Here is a 13706-nt window from a genome sequence, read left to right on the forward strand (position 1 = left end):
AAAGTACTTTTTACTTTTACTCCATGACATATATTAGCAAATATCTGTTTTCATTTTACCACATATTTAAAAAGCATTGTGTTCATATTGTTTAACAAGAGGGGAATTAGTCCTCTGATCCAATCAGAGCAGGCAGCAGCATCATTACTGAAGAAACACCTGAAATTGATTCAGGAGAGGCGCAGACTCAGCCATAGTGACATCGCATTATCTATAAATCTCACTTATTATTCTAATTACAACAACCAGTCTGACAGAGCTTAAAATTCACAACTGTTCCTGCTCTCTCTCTTTTCTCTGCCCCTCTTCTCTCCCCTCTTTTCCATTCATTTCTTTCTCTTCCTTATTTTCACCCCAACTGGGCGAGGCAGAGGGCCTAAGACTGGCTCTGTCAGAGGTTTCATCCTTCTACTACTACTTTTACTCAAGTAGAAGAGTTAATGTGATACTTGTACTTTCACTTGAGTCATTTTTTCCCCTATTTATTTGTAGGTCTACTTTTTGAGTAACTGTTGTCCGTTGAAGGAGCATATTATTGATGTTCGCCTTTCCTGATGCTGCACACACACACACACACACACACACACACACACACACACACACACACACAAAGGGAGACTGTAGCTCTCAAGCCATTCCCGCCAATAAAAGACATGAATGTGAGCAGTGACAGAGAAAATGTCTCCTCCCTCTCCCTCATCCACTCTCTTGTTTTGTAGCTGCTCTGTGAATCAGCCGTCAGTGGGAAACCCCCCTCTGGACTACAGACATTATTCTCAGTTTCATATGGTGTTTTTACTCATATCCAGGAGAGAAAAAAACTGTCAGTCTGTGATACTTGTGTAATCCCTTGAATTGACTAACATTTAAAACCAGTTGATCCACCTTCCTTTCTTCGTCCTCTCTGCAGCTCCAACTCAGTCTGTGCATGCAAGGCTGAGTTATGGCCTGTTAATGTTCTCTGACACACTGGCTTTTACATCATAAACTCACAGGGACCATGCTTTTGATTTACCAAACCACACATCTATTCAGGGAATTTACAGGCTGCCGATTTCACAGGGACATTATAGAAACTCTGAACATACGGTCCTCTGCAGTAGGCTTTAATCACACCCACATACATACGTTTATACGCACAGAATTATAAGACAGGCCTATACATGCCATGCATGCAGATTAAAGTTCATTAGAGGTTTCTAAATCCAGCCACGCACCAATGGAGTTGAGAAATATACAATATACAATCGATACACAATCTAAGAGCTTTAAGTTCATTTAATGATGCATATTGATCCTGATGAGAGGCTGATTCCATGGCCTTTGCCTCAGTGAAATGGTGACAATGTACATCCAAAATTATGTGTAAAACCCCTTTATTTTGTTAAAATTAATTAATTCTGTATAAGGAAAAAGATCATATTTGACAAAATCACTATATATTTTCACCATGTAAGTAAGTAAAGTTAATATGTACAGCATTTATACAGAGAAGAGTCACAACCTACTTTACAGGGCTTAGAAAATATGAAATGAATGAATTAAAAAAACAGGAAACAAACACACAGATACAAACTAAAAAGACTAATATAGAGTCCAGTAAAGTGCATAAACGGACAGACGTGGAACACATAATTTGCATATGAGGAAATTATATCAAATATTGCATTAGTAAGCTGATCATTTACAGACTTAGAGCTGTCCCTCCTCATGCTCGGCCTTTATAAACCAGGTTGAGTGTTGGGGCGTGAAAACAGCTGGATATCACAAACAGCTGCAGGGATCACGTTTCAGACCTGCTGGGCATCACGCAGCTTCATCCACTTCACAATCAAATCATTTCAACCTAAACTGACGCGGCGGTGACTGGTGCGGTTAAAGCCGGCCTCAGACCACGTGTGTGGGGACACGGATGGGTCCACAAGTCAGGCCCGGGTCCATGGGTCTCAGCCACCGTGGAGTTAAAGGGAGACGTGTGCGCGGTCGATGAGCAACGCGCGTCCTCGCTGGACACACACAGAGCAGCCTGTTGTCTGCGTCGATTGGACGTGGTAAACCCTGGGAACCAGTAGATCATGTGGAAGTCTGAATCCCAGGGAAGCAACCACACGCGTAATATTCAGTTGCTTTACTGGATATTTGTAGATGGTTTTACGCGTGGATTTTTACGCACGGACGATGATCAGTACATGTATGATATGAATCTGCCCTCACCTTTACATCACGTCATTGTTTCTTTTTAATAGCCCGAGTGAACACAGAGTCAGAAAAAAGAGGAATGTCTTCATTAATATTGTGAAGCTTATTTCTTCATTCATATGATGAACTCCACACATTAATAGTTAAAAGTCCATGTGGCTTCATGTGAAAGGGGAAATGCTCCAACCTCTCTCCACCATCGTTGCATGTGTGGTGGTCGGCTTCTTGCCCGGATACAAGGCAGCCAATAGTGTTGTACCGGCGGCAGCGGCGCTGCACTGCAGGCGCGCCGAGACCAATCGCATCCAGAGAGTGAGGAGCTGCACCCATCTCCTCCCTCCGTCTGTGCGTGTGTGCGCCGAGGAAAGGATGCGCCGAGGAGGAACAGAAATTAAGAGATGGAACACGAGTTAGCAACACGCACCCCATCAGATAATTGAGGTGTTTCTACTGACAACCTGTACACATTAAAGCCACCATAAAACCTTATACGACGTGTTTGGTCAGATGGATTAAATGTATATTCAGTGGCATTTCTAAAGACTCACAAATAGTCCAGTCTTCACACAGGGACTGGAGGTCGTCTCTATTCTAGAATGTGTGCAGCAGTTTGAACTGATCCACCCAGACAGGAAACGAACATTCACATTCATAAGCTGAACCTTTCTACACAGAGTTCATTCAACAGGTCTCAGCTACTGCAAACGGCCAAGTCCTTGATATCATTCTCACAGAGTTTCATATCATAAAGGTACGTTTCACCTCATATGCTGATTTAATGAGATAAGTGGCTTAAATGATGGTAAATGTAATAATTAATTGAATCTCTAATCACACTGAGTCGACCTTTATGGTCTCTGTGGTTTTTTTCCTGATCTCTGCCTCAATTGACCCAGAAGTCTGTTTAAACTGAGCTCGTCTTGCCAGTGTCGCTTGTTCTTGTCTTGAATTACATGAAAAGGATTTAGTTTCGTCTGATTTACGATTAAATCATATCAGACACGTTTCACTGGTTCTCATTAAATGTGTGTTACAGCACATACAGCTGTTCATTATTATATTACACTGTTCAGTTCATACAGATGCACCGTGACTCTTCACTGTCTGAACACACGGACAAATGTGATCAGACGATTATTAAAGACAGGTTTTAAATAGCCTGTGCAAATATTATATAGGCTACATGATTTATGCAGTATTTTTTACTGGCGTCTGCCTTTAAATTAATTTATTTTATATTCTAAATCTGCATAAGCGATGAGTCTGCATCGGAATACTACTACTACTACTAACAATAATACAAATAATAAGAATAAAATAATAATAAGAATAATATTAATAATAATAACCATAATAATGATAATAATAAGAATAATAATAAGTCAGCACAGGTTTCTTGAATTAGTCGCTTGGGTAGACTTGTTTTTTTTCTATTATCGTCAACAGCACTCCATAACGCTGACAAACGGATTCAACTCTCTATTTATTTTATTTATTTTTATTTTATTTAATAGACTATTCAATCCCTGTCACCTCGAAAATTAAACGACTGGTAGGCCTACTGTCGGACATTTGTTTTCTTATTGGTATTTTATTAATAACCAGTCAATCGTTACTGCAGCATTGCTCTTCCTTGAATATTATATTAAATAAAATTATTTTAAATAAACTGAAATGACTACGGTGCCCGTTTTAATATAATTTAGGGACGCCGAATAATAATAATAATACTAATAATAATACTGATAATTTATATTAAATATATGTATCATTTTACTTGTATAACACAGATGCATGTTGCTTTATTAGTTACTGATTCACTTCTTAAAAGTTTGTATTTTTGCTCTGCATGTGCGTTGTGCACCTGAGGCCCGTGCAGTGACAGTGAGCCGACTCATGACGCTCACTCACGTTACGTCTATATTTCTCTTTACTCCACAATGAAAGCTAAAAGAAAAGAATTGGGTTTTGTTGATCTGATCTTGTGATATATTTTTCCGCTGTGTTGGGCTATTCTGTAACGTCTCGATTTCAAGATGCTAACATAATATTTTTGTTTCTCCGGTGTTTGGCTGTTGGTCATTGACCTACATGCTTTGGTTGGTGCATTAAAAAACAAGAGGCCCAATGAAAGTCCCTTCCGATAATTTCCGCATCCGCAGATCGCTGTAGTTGAGAGGCGCCATGCTGCTTAAAAAAAGAGAAAAGAAAATACCGACATAAAAAAAAAGCTCAGAGACGCAAAGCGCGACATGTTCTCCTGATGTCATCTTGGAGGAAGAGGACCGGACGGATCCTTCACAGATACACAAAATATCGGAAAACACTTATTTTCTCTATTATCGTGGCGAATAACAACAACTTCATGTTCTCAACATTTATAAATCAACTCATCCAACTGTTCCTCCACCTTCAGAACTTTCTGTGGATGGCAGGTGTTCGTCTGAAATCTGTAGCCCGACGTTATGTGTATATTTCAAACAACATGTCAGAAGCACGAATAAAAACAACGGAAATAAAATAACCAAATGAACAGAAATACTCTGACAGTGATGGCTCATCGATCCTCGATGTTTGGCCCGACAAACAAAGCGCCATGAATGTGTAACGAGGTCATAATAATATATTCTGTGTGTAAATATTGTGCTGTACAGTAAAAATGGAAAATGAGGACAATCGTAATAAATAAATAAACAACCGCGTTATTTCCTATCCTCTAGTGTCTGGATTTGCGCGCCCACGCTGTCTCGTGCACCTCTCTTAGTCATTTTTCGCGACCACGTGCATCTTTTAATGTCTCACATAACTTGCGCGAGACGTGTCTGTCGTCGCGCGGGGAGAAGCGCCTCCATTTTCTCCCCCCGTCAAGAATCCACACAGGCGCACGCTCCTCCCCTCGCTTAGCAACCCGAGCACGTAGCAACGCCTCCACCAATGGGCGCTCTCCTGGAGGTTCCACCGACTGCGGTTACCTAGCAACGCGGTGGAGAGAAAAAAAAAATGCGCTGACGTCCATTCTGTTCGGGAGTATTATGGTCTGTCGGGAATCCAGAGCGGCTGGGACCGCAGAAAAATATCTGCTCTGCTAGCGTTAGCCACCGCGGAGCTAACGGTAGGTAGCACTGGAGCAAACATGGAGCTGTCCGCCGTCGGGGAGAGGGTGTTCGCAGCCGAGTCCATTATCAAGCGCAGGATAAGGAAGGTTAGTGTGCGATGTAACGAGCCGTTTTCCGGCCAGAGCTTGGAACACAACCCGCACTCATGCACTGGTGTTGCCCTGCAAGCTAACCAAGTGGTTTGTGTTTGTTTCTGATGGCACGCAGGGTCGCATTGAGTACCTAGTGAAATGGAAGGGCTGGTCTCCCAAGTAAGTGCAGCTTCATTGTGTCTCCTGCATGTTGTCAGCCCGCTGCCGCGGTGTCTCCACTGTGGACTGCCTCCACTGTGGCTGTCGTTAGCTCGCCCGAGCTAGCGAGACAGACGGATTAAAAATGAGGTGTAACAGCGCGATGGAGATTTTTTTTAGCTCGCAGGCTAACGCCGCGGCCATCCTCACACTGTTGTATACACACATGTGTGTGTGTGTGTGTGTGTCCGAGCCGAGTCTGACCGCAGGTTTTCATCCCCAGATACAGCACCTGGGAACCAGAGGAGAATATTCTGGATTCCCGGCTGTTCGTCGCTTTCGAGCAGAGGTAAGATGTCCGGGTTCGGCCTCCGCGGGCAGAGTCGCTGCATGTTAAACATGTCCAGTAAATACACGGTGGTCTCCGTGCACTTTGCTCCGTGACACTGACCGTGTGCTGCCGTGTGTTCCTCAGGGAGCGTGAGAGGGAGCTGTACGGCCCCAAGAAGAGAGGACCAAAACCCAAGACCTTTCTGCTCAAGGTAAACTCATCAGCGACATTTAGTCACCAATTATTATCACGTGTATTTCCTCTGCGTGTGTTCTTCTCTGTATAATGTGCATTCTTCGCAAACTGTCCACCTGAAGATCTGGTTCATGAATCACATTGTACGTTGAAGTGCGCGAATTACGCACAACTGCGCATTAGCGGGTGTGTATTCAGTTTGTGTATAAGCTAATGTGGAGGGGTTGAAATTGTAACGTGACTTTGGAAAAGCTTTAAAAACAGTCAGTCCTGTTCAGAAGCTGTTCTTCACAGTCTTTTCTTTCTCGGTAAAATCAGCTTTTTTGTAACAAGCTCGTCAATGAATTCAGATTTTTCTGTCCTGAGTTGTGGTTTGATTTAACCCCGATGCAGTCAGCAAGAGGGTCTAGCTTCTCAGGACATGAACCGGGAGAATTGCTAAATGAGCGACAGTTTGTCCTGTGCTAAATACCAGAATGTCCGTGCACAGGACTGAATCTCACTAATAAATACTGAGGCCTGACAGGAGCTGTTTGCTGCTGCAGAGGTTAAAACCTACCAGTGTATGTTCTGTAGTTACATTCCACTTATTTTTCACATTTGAACTATTATAGAAACTGACTGAAATAGTTACGAATCAGGCTTGAAACAATCATTAGGCCTTTTCATGGAATTCATTTAGCTATGTGCGAAAGGAAAGCAGAGGTGTTAATAATACAACAGATTTTGAATTCCATTTATTAAGGAATAATAAGGAAAGGGAATTAAGAGATTAGATTCATAATTTTTATAGTATAATGTTGATTAAAAATATCCCTATAATTTTTTTTATTTTCTGATAGGCTCAGGCAAAAGATAAAGCCAGGTCCTATGAGTTCAGGAGTGAAGCAGTGCGAGGGATGCACATCACCTATCCAGCTCCAGAACCCATAGTCACCCCCAGAGCGAGAGAGGGCCTGAGAGCTGTCGTTCCCACCATCTTCCCACCCAGCACTGTCAACCGTGGAGAAAGTATACGCGTTCGCCCGCCAGAACTTAGCATCCGTGAGCACCAGCAGCCGTCCCTTCAACAATCAAGTGCTCAAGGACTCATCCACGCACCCAAAAAAAGAGGCCCGAAGCCTAAGCCCCGCTTTAAGGACAGTGGCTGCAGCCCTGCGGCCTCCGAGCCCCACAAGAGGAGTGCAGAAGAGCAGGTGAGCCACGGCCCTCACAAACTGGCTAAGTACCACGGGGCAGAAGAGATGAGGCTGTTCAAAGTGTCACACAGATATCCAGAGAATCACGGTCACAGCCATAAACACCACCACCGACACCACCATCATCATCATCATCACCACCAACACAACAAGGAACTCTCTGGTGGAAGCTCTTACAAACAGCTCTACTCAGACCGTAGCCTGCATCCTCACAGGATGGACACAGACACACACAGAACAAAGGAGGGACCCAGCTACCTGGCACCTGCACAATTCAAGCACCAGTCCAAGATGAGCCAGAGCCTGAGTCGTCCTGCTGAGCTTCCATTCATGGAAAAGCCTTACTTCTTGGACAGGCCTTCGCCGACCCGGCTCGATGACGACCTGGACGAAGTGTCATGGAGGCCCTCCCTCGGCAGCGTGGAAAAGGTCCTGGTGACAGACGTGACCACCAACTTCTTAACTGTCACAATCAAGGAGAGCAGCACATCTAAAGGCTTCTTCAAAGACAAAAGATGATTCTTTGACTGCTTTTTTTTTTTTTACACCGTGAGGCTTTGTTTCTTTGATTTTCATAAGCATCATTCGGATGTCATTATTAAGCAAAGCATTTTTGTATGTAATGTTTAAAAGCAAATAACATAATTTGCTGATGGTGGTAATGCACCTTGAAGTTGGTTGCTACCCACCAACAAACCGAACAAAAAAAGGAGAGGAAGTAAATAATGTTCATATGTGTATATATTACAAAGTCTGACATCTATTTAATGTATCGACCAAATCAAATGAAGTCCATTTTACTTCATGCATTGGTTAACATGAGTGAGTTACATGTTTCCTTTGCAGCAGCTGGCTACTTTCTGTACAGAGCTTGTGAATTTTACTATTTTGCAAATATAACTAACTAGAATGTATTTTTTTTCACTCTTATCTTTCAGCCTGATGTAAGTAATCTGTGAGAAGTGAGGCCTGGATTTTAAATCCAGTCTGTGGATTAAACATTTCTCGATAATTTGAACTGATTAGACTGAAGTTACCTTGTTCAATTTCCTAAGGTTTATATTTAATTAAAAAAAATTGTATTAAGCACTTTGAATTCTAAAGTATTAAGAAATAATCCGTTTTTATTTGTTTGTGTTTAAAGACCGTTTGTAATGTCCCCCTAACATTTCTAATTGTGAACTAAATTTATTCACCCAACAGACACTTTAAGTTTTTTCCCCAAGTCTCATATTTACTACATTATATTTTGAATTTCATAGAAAACCTTCGTGGAGCATTGATGTGATATGAAAATTACAAAGTTGGTGTCATTTTGCTTTTTAGACGCTTTTCAATAAAAACTTTGGATTCTCGCTTCTCGTTGTGCTCACATTTTTTTGTGTCTCTGTTCCTGCGCCGTCGGCCTTTAAAGCCTTAAAAGAAATGATGAGTTTTATCCATCGCTGATGCCGCCAGGCCTCTAGGCCTCCACCCAAACCAACAGTTGTTTTGTCTTTAAATTTTAATTTCATGAAATCCTGTAATAGGAAAATACGCTGTTGTTAGATAAACTAAAATAAAGCCCCCGCTGTTTGAGCGGTGGGAGTGAGAGGCCTCAGGCTTGATGAAAAAAAAAACATGGAAATGAAATGAGTTGAAACGAAGGCCCGCAACTAAACAGCCCATAGTCCTGCTGACAAGAACCTGTTTCATTTGAGTGTGTTTATTGCAGCTCGTGTCCGATCCTCACAGGCCTCAAATAGAAACAATCTGCTCTCCACCGTCATGGGGCCATAATCATTCTGTTCTGTGTATTCAGCGTCTATTCTTCCAGAAACGCGTTCATCGTATCCATTAATTTAACCCAGGATCTTTAATTCGAGATGAAAATAGGCTGCGCACAAAAATCAATGTCACTTATACCCTGCATCTGTAACCTGAGCAGGTTTGCACTGGTCGTCCCTGCAATGGGATTTTAAAATGCATTCAAGTTTCACCTTTTATTTGTCATGTGTAAGTTAACACAGGGTCAAGATGGGTCAGCAATTAAATCAAATAAAGTCAAAAGAGCTCGATAGAAAAACCAGTCAAATACAACGGGCCCATGAGTTCAGGAGCCCGGTGGTTAAAAGTGTTCTTCAGGCTGGTGGTGCGTGCAGCCCTGATCCCGAGTCAGCGACAACAGTGTATGTGCTGGAAGCTGCGGTCCGGAATGAGGCTGGTGCGGTATATGTCCTGGATGACCGCGAGCCTGGGCGCACATCACTTCCCGTACCAGACTGGGATGCAGCCGCTAGAGGTCCGTAAGGATGCCGGTGTTCAAACCAAATGTCACCTGTCTCACCTCTCTTATTATTCAGGAACACCGGTCGATTCCCCCTGATCTGCCACTTACTGCTCTTCCATATTTGATTCTCTCTGACACACCAGGGCCCACAGGCTTGAAAGAGCCTTTAAATAAACAATTGAGTTCAGCATCTTCAATTCTGAAAAATGAGAGAAATGAAACGCTTCCTGTGCTTCAGTCTTTTTAATGGCAGACCTGATCCTGCTCTCTACTGATGAGTAAATCTGAAGTGATACACAAGCAGATAGAAGCACCAGGATGATCCACTCTTTTTTTTAGATTAAGCCTTTGACGTGTGGAAATGAGGCTCAACATTCATATAATAAATTATAATGAGTTGAATATGCTTTTCATCTATTAATAGAAAAGAGGTAATAGAACAAATAAAATAAAACAGCATCACCTTTGTTACCCAGATTGAAGGCACTTGTGCATTCTGATTTATTTGTAATTGTATTCACTGTTCATTCATTATGTTAGTGATACATGATATACAATTTAGAGAATACATGTTGAAACTACTGGAAACAGCAAACTACACTGCTGCTATACAGTGAGGTTATATAAGCACAAAGCATTCATTCTGCACATGGTCGTTTCTTTTAAGGAGAAGGAGAGAGTCTCTCTGTTCTGTTTGTCAAGAGTTTTCAGTGACGCCATTGTTGAGTCCATGTTGTCACTACTGGTCCTTTACTGTGAAGAGAGAAAGTGACAGTTCAAAATAATGAGAAATGATCAGGGAAAGACACACATATATAAATACAGGATAAGGACAAGATAAATCAAAGTACTGTCTCCATCAGTTGTAGACACATTTGAAAGGAGTTATTATAAATAGGACTCATGCTCATTATTATGAAGATGAATTTATTAATGTTCCCTATTACATTAATGAGAAGCTGTTTCAATGACACCATTGAATTAAATGAGCTGTTGTTGATTTTTGCAAAGATTGATTTAGCTTCAATGTTGATGTCTATTCACGATATTGAATAATTATTATTTAAAACTTGTTTGTGCTTTGAATGATTTAAACAAGAAAAGTTCAAAGATATTACATGATGTGAGCATGAGTCTGAACAAGACAGGTTTCTGTGGTGTGGCACTGTTGGGCTTAAAACAAAAACATTAATCTAATTTAATGAAAATGGATGGTTGGGTTGTCATGTTTGAACATTTTTCATATATGGACACTGTGCATTTTGGGGTTTGAAGTGCTTGTCCCGAATTGCAGCGACCTTTGTCATCATCCTCAAACGGGGTATCCGTAGTTCCTGTCACAGCGAGGGGGGCAGTGAGGATTGAGCCAGTACTCCATGTTGGTCTCCTGGGCCCTCTGATCCAGAGCCTGCATGTGCAGCAGATGCTCCTGCATGGGGACAGATGTGCATGGTTGAATAAAGACAAGGGCAAAGACAGAATGAAAATACCCTGAAAGAAACAAGAGCATGGCTGAAGAGCATGGATCCGGTTTGTTACTAAACATTTGCACAAATGAAAATGAATACTGAGCGGGAGAATCACAGAGTCAAAGTAAAACTGCTGACTTGGAGCTATGTGTCGCTCTGCAGTCATTGTCACCATGGCAGCACAACCAAAGTGAAATTACAGAGATGACTGGAGCTAAACATGTTTGGACTTGAACAATGATGAACGGCTGCACTCATCACAGTGAACACAATCAGGTCAGAGCAGGACAACCAAGTATAGTGATGACACCCTTGAATTAAATGAGGTGGCTCAGATCAGCATTCAATAAAGACACATTATCAGATTTTTTTATCATTAGAGGGGAAAGGTCAAGTTTTAGTTTGAGGCTGTGAGTTCATCTCCACAATGACACACTTAATGATAAATGAAACAACATGCAACTAATGCAGCTCCACAATACCCATGGTGCATAGCAGATATCATTTAAAATATAATATCAAATTATTAATGGGAAGATTTGATCTTTTAAAGCTGTTCTGTGACTGTTCACTATCTTTATGTTTATTAAAAGGACTTTTACTAAAATACATTTTACTGACTTAATTATGTATTATTCATTTTTTATTTGTCCTCTGACTTTTTTGTCATGTTGCTCTGACCATTTGTTGATCTGATATGGATTTTAATTTTCATAACTGTAACTCAGAGAGTTACTCATTTAGAATTAAGTCCAAAATAAATTAGAACAAAAAATATATATATATATTATAATATATATATATATATATGTATATATAATAAGCAACATAGAACACAATAATGTTCTTATAATTTGTCATGTATCATAACTTGCTAAGAAAGCTTGCTAATAACCTTTTCTACAGCTCCTCAACATATATGTATATATATATATATATATATATATATATATATATATATATATATATATATTAATATATATATGAATCTACACCTTATATAAGATATCTGTGCTCTTTGCTCTGAATGAACCTTACCCTCATTGGCTCATCAGGGTGGCCGGCCTTCATTGGCCGATCCTGCCTCTTGCTGCGGAGCAGCTGCTTAGCAAAGCTCTCCTTGATGATAGGATTGGCATCTGAGGTAGAGAGACAGATAAGAGTTCGACAAAGAGATAAAGTATTTGCTCATACGTCTTGTGATACACACATCCAATAGTGCTGGGGAGGAAGATTCAATAGAGTTGACAAACTTAACATAAAATTGATAAAATTGTGTGTGTGTTGGCAGTTTCTTCTATTTTTACTTCCTCTTTACAAGACCTCTGACTTATTTAGTTTTTGCTGCAAACACAACAGCCGTTTGCTTGGCAGCTGGATATTGGCTAATCAGGATAACATTCCTCTCAGTGGAGGCTGTGTACAGACCCATGAATAAACCTCCTCTTTCCACTATCTGCTGCTGGTGGGCTGTGGCTAACCTGATCTGTTTAGCTTGTCCATGTGAGGCTGTTTATACCAAGGCCAGAGGGAGCTGCTCTAACTCTGTCTCTCTCTCTCTCTCTCTCTCTCTCACTCTCTCACATGCACACACACACACACACACACACACACACACACACACACACACACTGGCCTCTGCAGAACGGGGACTCTCTTTCTCTGTCTCCCTCTCTCTAAACCCAGGCCTGTATTTGGAAGCATGGTATTTGGTGGAAGGTAACAAAGTGCCCATTCATCCTCCTCACTCCCCGGGGAGTCGGGCCTGTGCAGCACGTGACCCCAGTGAGCAGTGGGCTGCCTCGCTCTCCCTCTCCTGCCAGAGGGAGCTGCTGTTGAAATGAACCCAGATACAGGCCAGAGCTGACCCAGGCCCTCACAGCAACGTGGCAAAACATATAACTCAGTCTCCAGCTGTCTCATTAAGAAAGACGAGTCACTGTGAAGATCTGTGCAGTTTCAATTTGTGTCCAAAGCCAGAATGCTGGCATGTTGATAATCAGTCAGTTTTCAGCATGCATTCTTGCAGCTAACAAAAAAGTTATCAAGTATACATGAGATTGTAATGGCTGTAATGTAATATTGGTGCAAAACAATAGACCTAAATGCAGCAATCGTTAAAGTAAAATTATCAATGAAACACAATCTCATATATATATAAATATATAAATGTAACTATGATATATTAGCCATGCAATAAAAGAAAGACACACTGAATTAATGCAACATTATTCTAAATGGGAGCATGCAGTTACTCTCATTATTTACTATTCCTCTTGGTTGTTTTCTGACCTAACAGACTACAATGCACCGACTCTGCTCTGCACTACAGATCATCATGACAGCATGTTGTTCTCGTCGGGCAGAGAGTTTCCTACCTGTGTAAGTGGTCAGCAGGACCAGGCAGAGCAAAAACACCACCAGCTTCTTCATTTTCTACACTTGTTTTTCCTGCTTGAGCTTTCTCTGTACTGAGGTCCTGACCAGAGTCCAGTGGGGGTGAAGGGGAAAATTCTCCTCCTCCTCCTCCTCTTCCTCCTGCTCCTCCTGCACGTCACCCACAAGCTGTCCCATATACCTGCTCTTGTTACTGAGGAGATATTTACAATAAACAGCCATCAGTGACAATGAATCTAACTCACATATCTGTAATTTATCTAGATCTACGTAAACCTCTAAAGTTTCAAAGTGGCTCTCA

At 41.4% G+C, this 13706-nt stretch overlaps 2 protein-coding genes across 2 annotated transcripts; one reads left to right on the plus strand and one right to left on the minus strand.

Annotated features, from left to right (window-relative positions):
• Positions 1-5212: 5212 nt before the first annotated feature.
• cbx8b (chromobox homolog 8b) lies at positions 5213-8625 on the plus strand. Its single transcript, XM_020083725.2, has 5 exons — positions 5213-5401; positions 5523-5566; positions 5829-5894; positions 6021-6087; positions 6914-8625. Exons 1-5 carry the CDS (start codon positions 5333-5335, stop codon positions 7787-7789), a joined length of 1122 nt encoding a protein of 373 aa, XP_019939284.2. The 5' UTR covers positions 5213-5332; the 3' UTR covers positions 7790-8625.
• Positions 8626-10003: 1378 nt separating this feature from the next.
• Positions 10004-13545, minus strand: c8h17orf67 (chromosome 8 C17orf67 homolog). The gene is made up of 4 exons (XM_020083979.2): positions 13387-13545; positions 12047-12147; positions 10838-10968; positions 10004-10292 (listed from the first exon to the last, which is right to left on the minus strand). The coding sequence occupies exons 1-3, from the start codon at positions 13439-13441 to the stop codon at positions 10852-10854; spliced, it is 273 nt and encodes a 90-aa protein (XP_019939538.1). The 5' UTR covers positions 13442-13545; the 3' UTR covers positions 10004-10292; positions 10838-10851.
• Positions 13546-13706: the final 161 nt, after the last annotated feature.

The sequence above is a fragment of the Paralichthys olivaceus genome, chromosome 8, assembly GCF_024713975.1.
Source record: "Paralichthys olivaceus isolate ysfri-2021 chromosome 8, ASM2471397v2, whole genome shotgun sequence".
NCBI lineage: Eukaryota > Metazoa > Chordata > Actinopteri > Pleuronectiformes > Paralichthyidae > Paralichthys > Paralichthys olivaceus.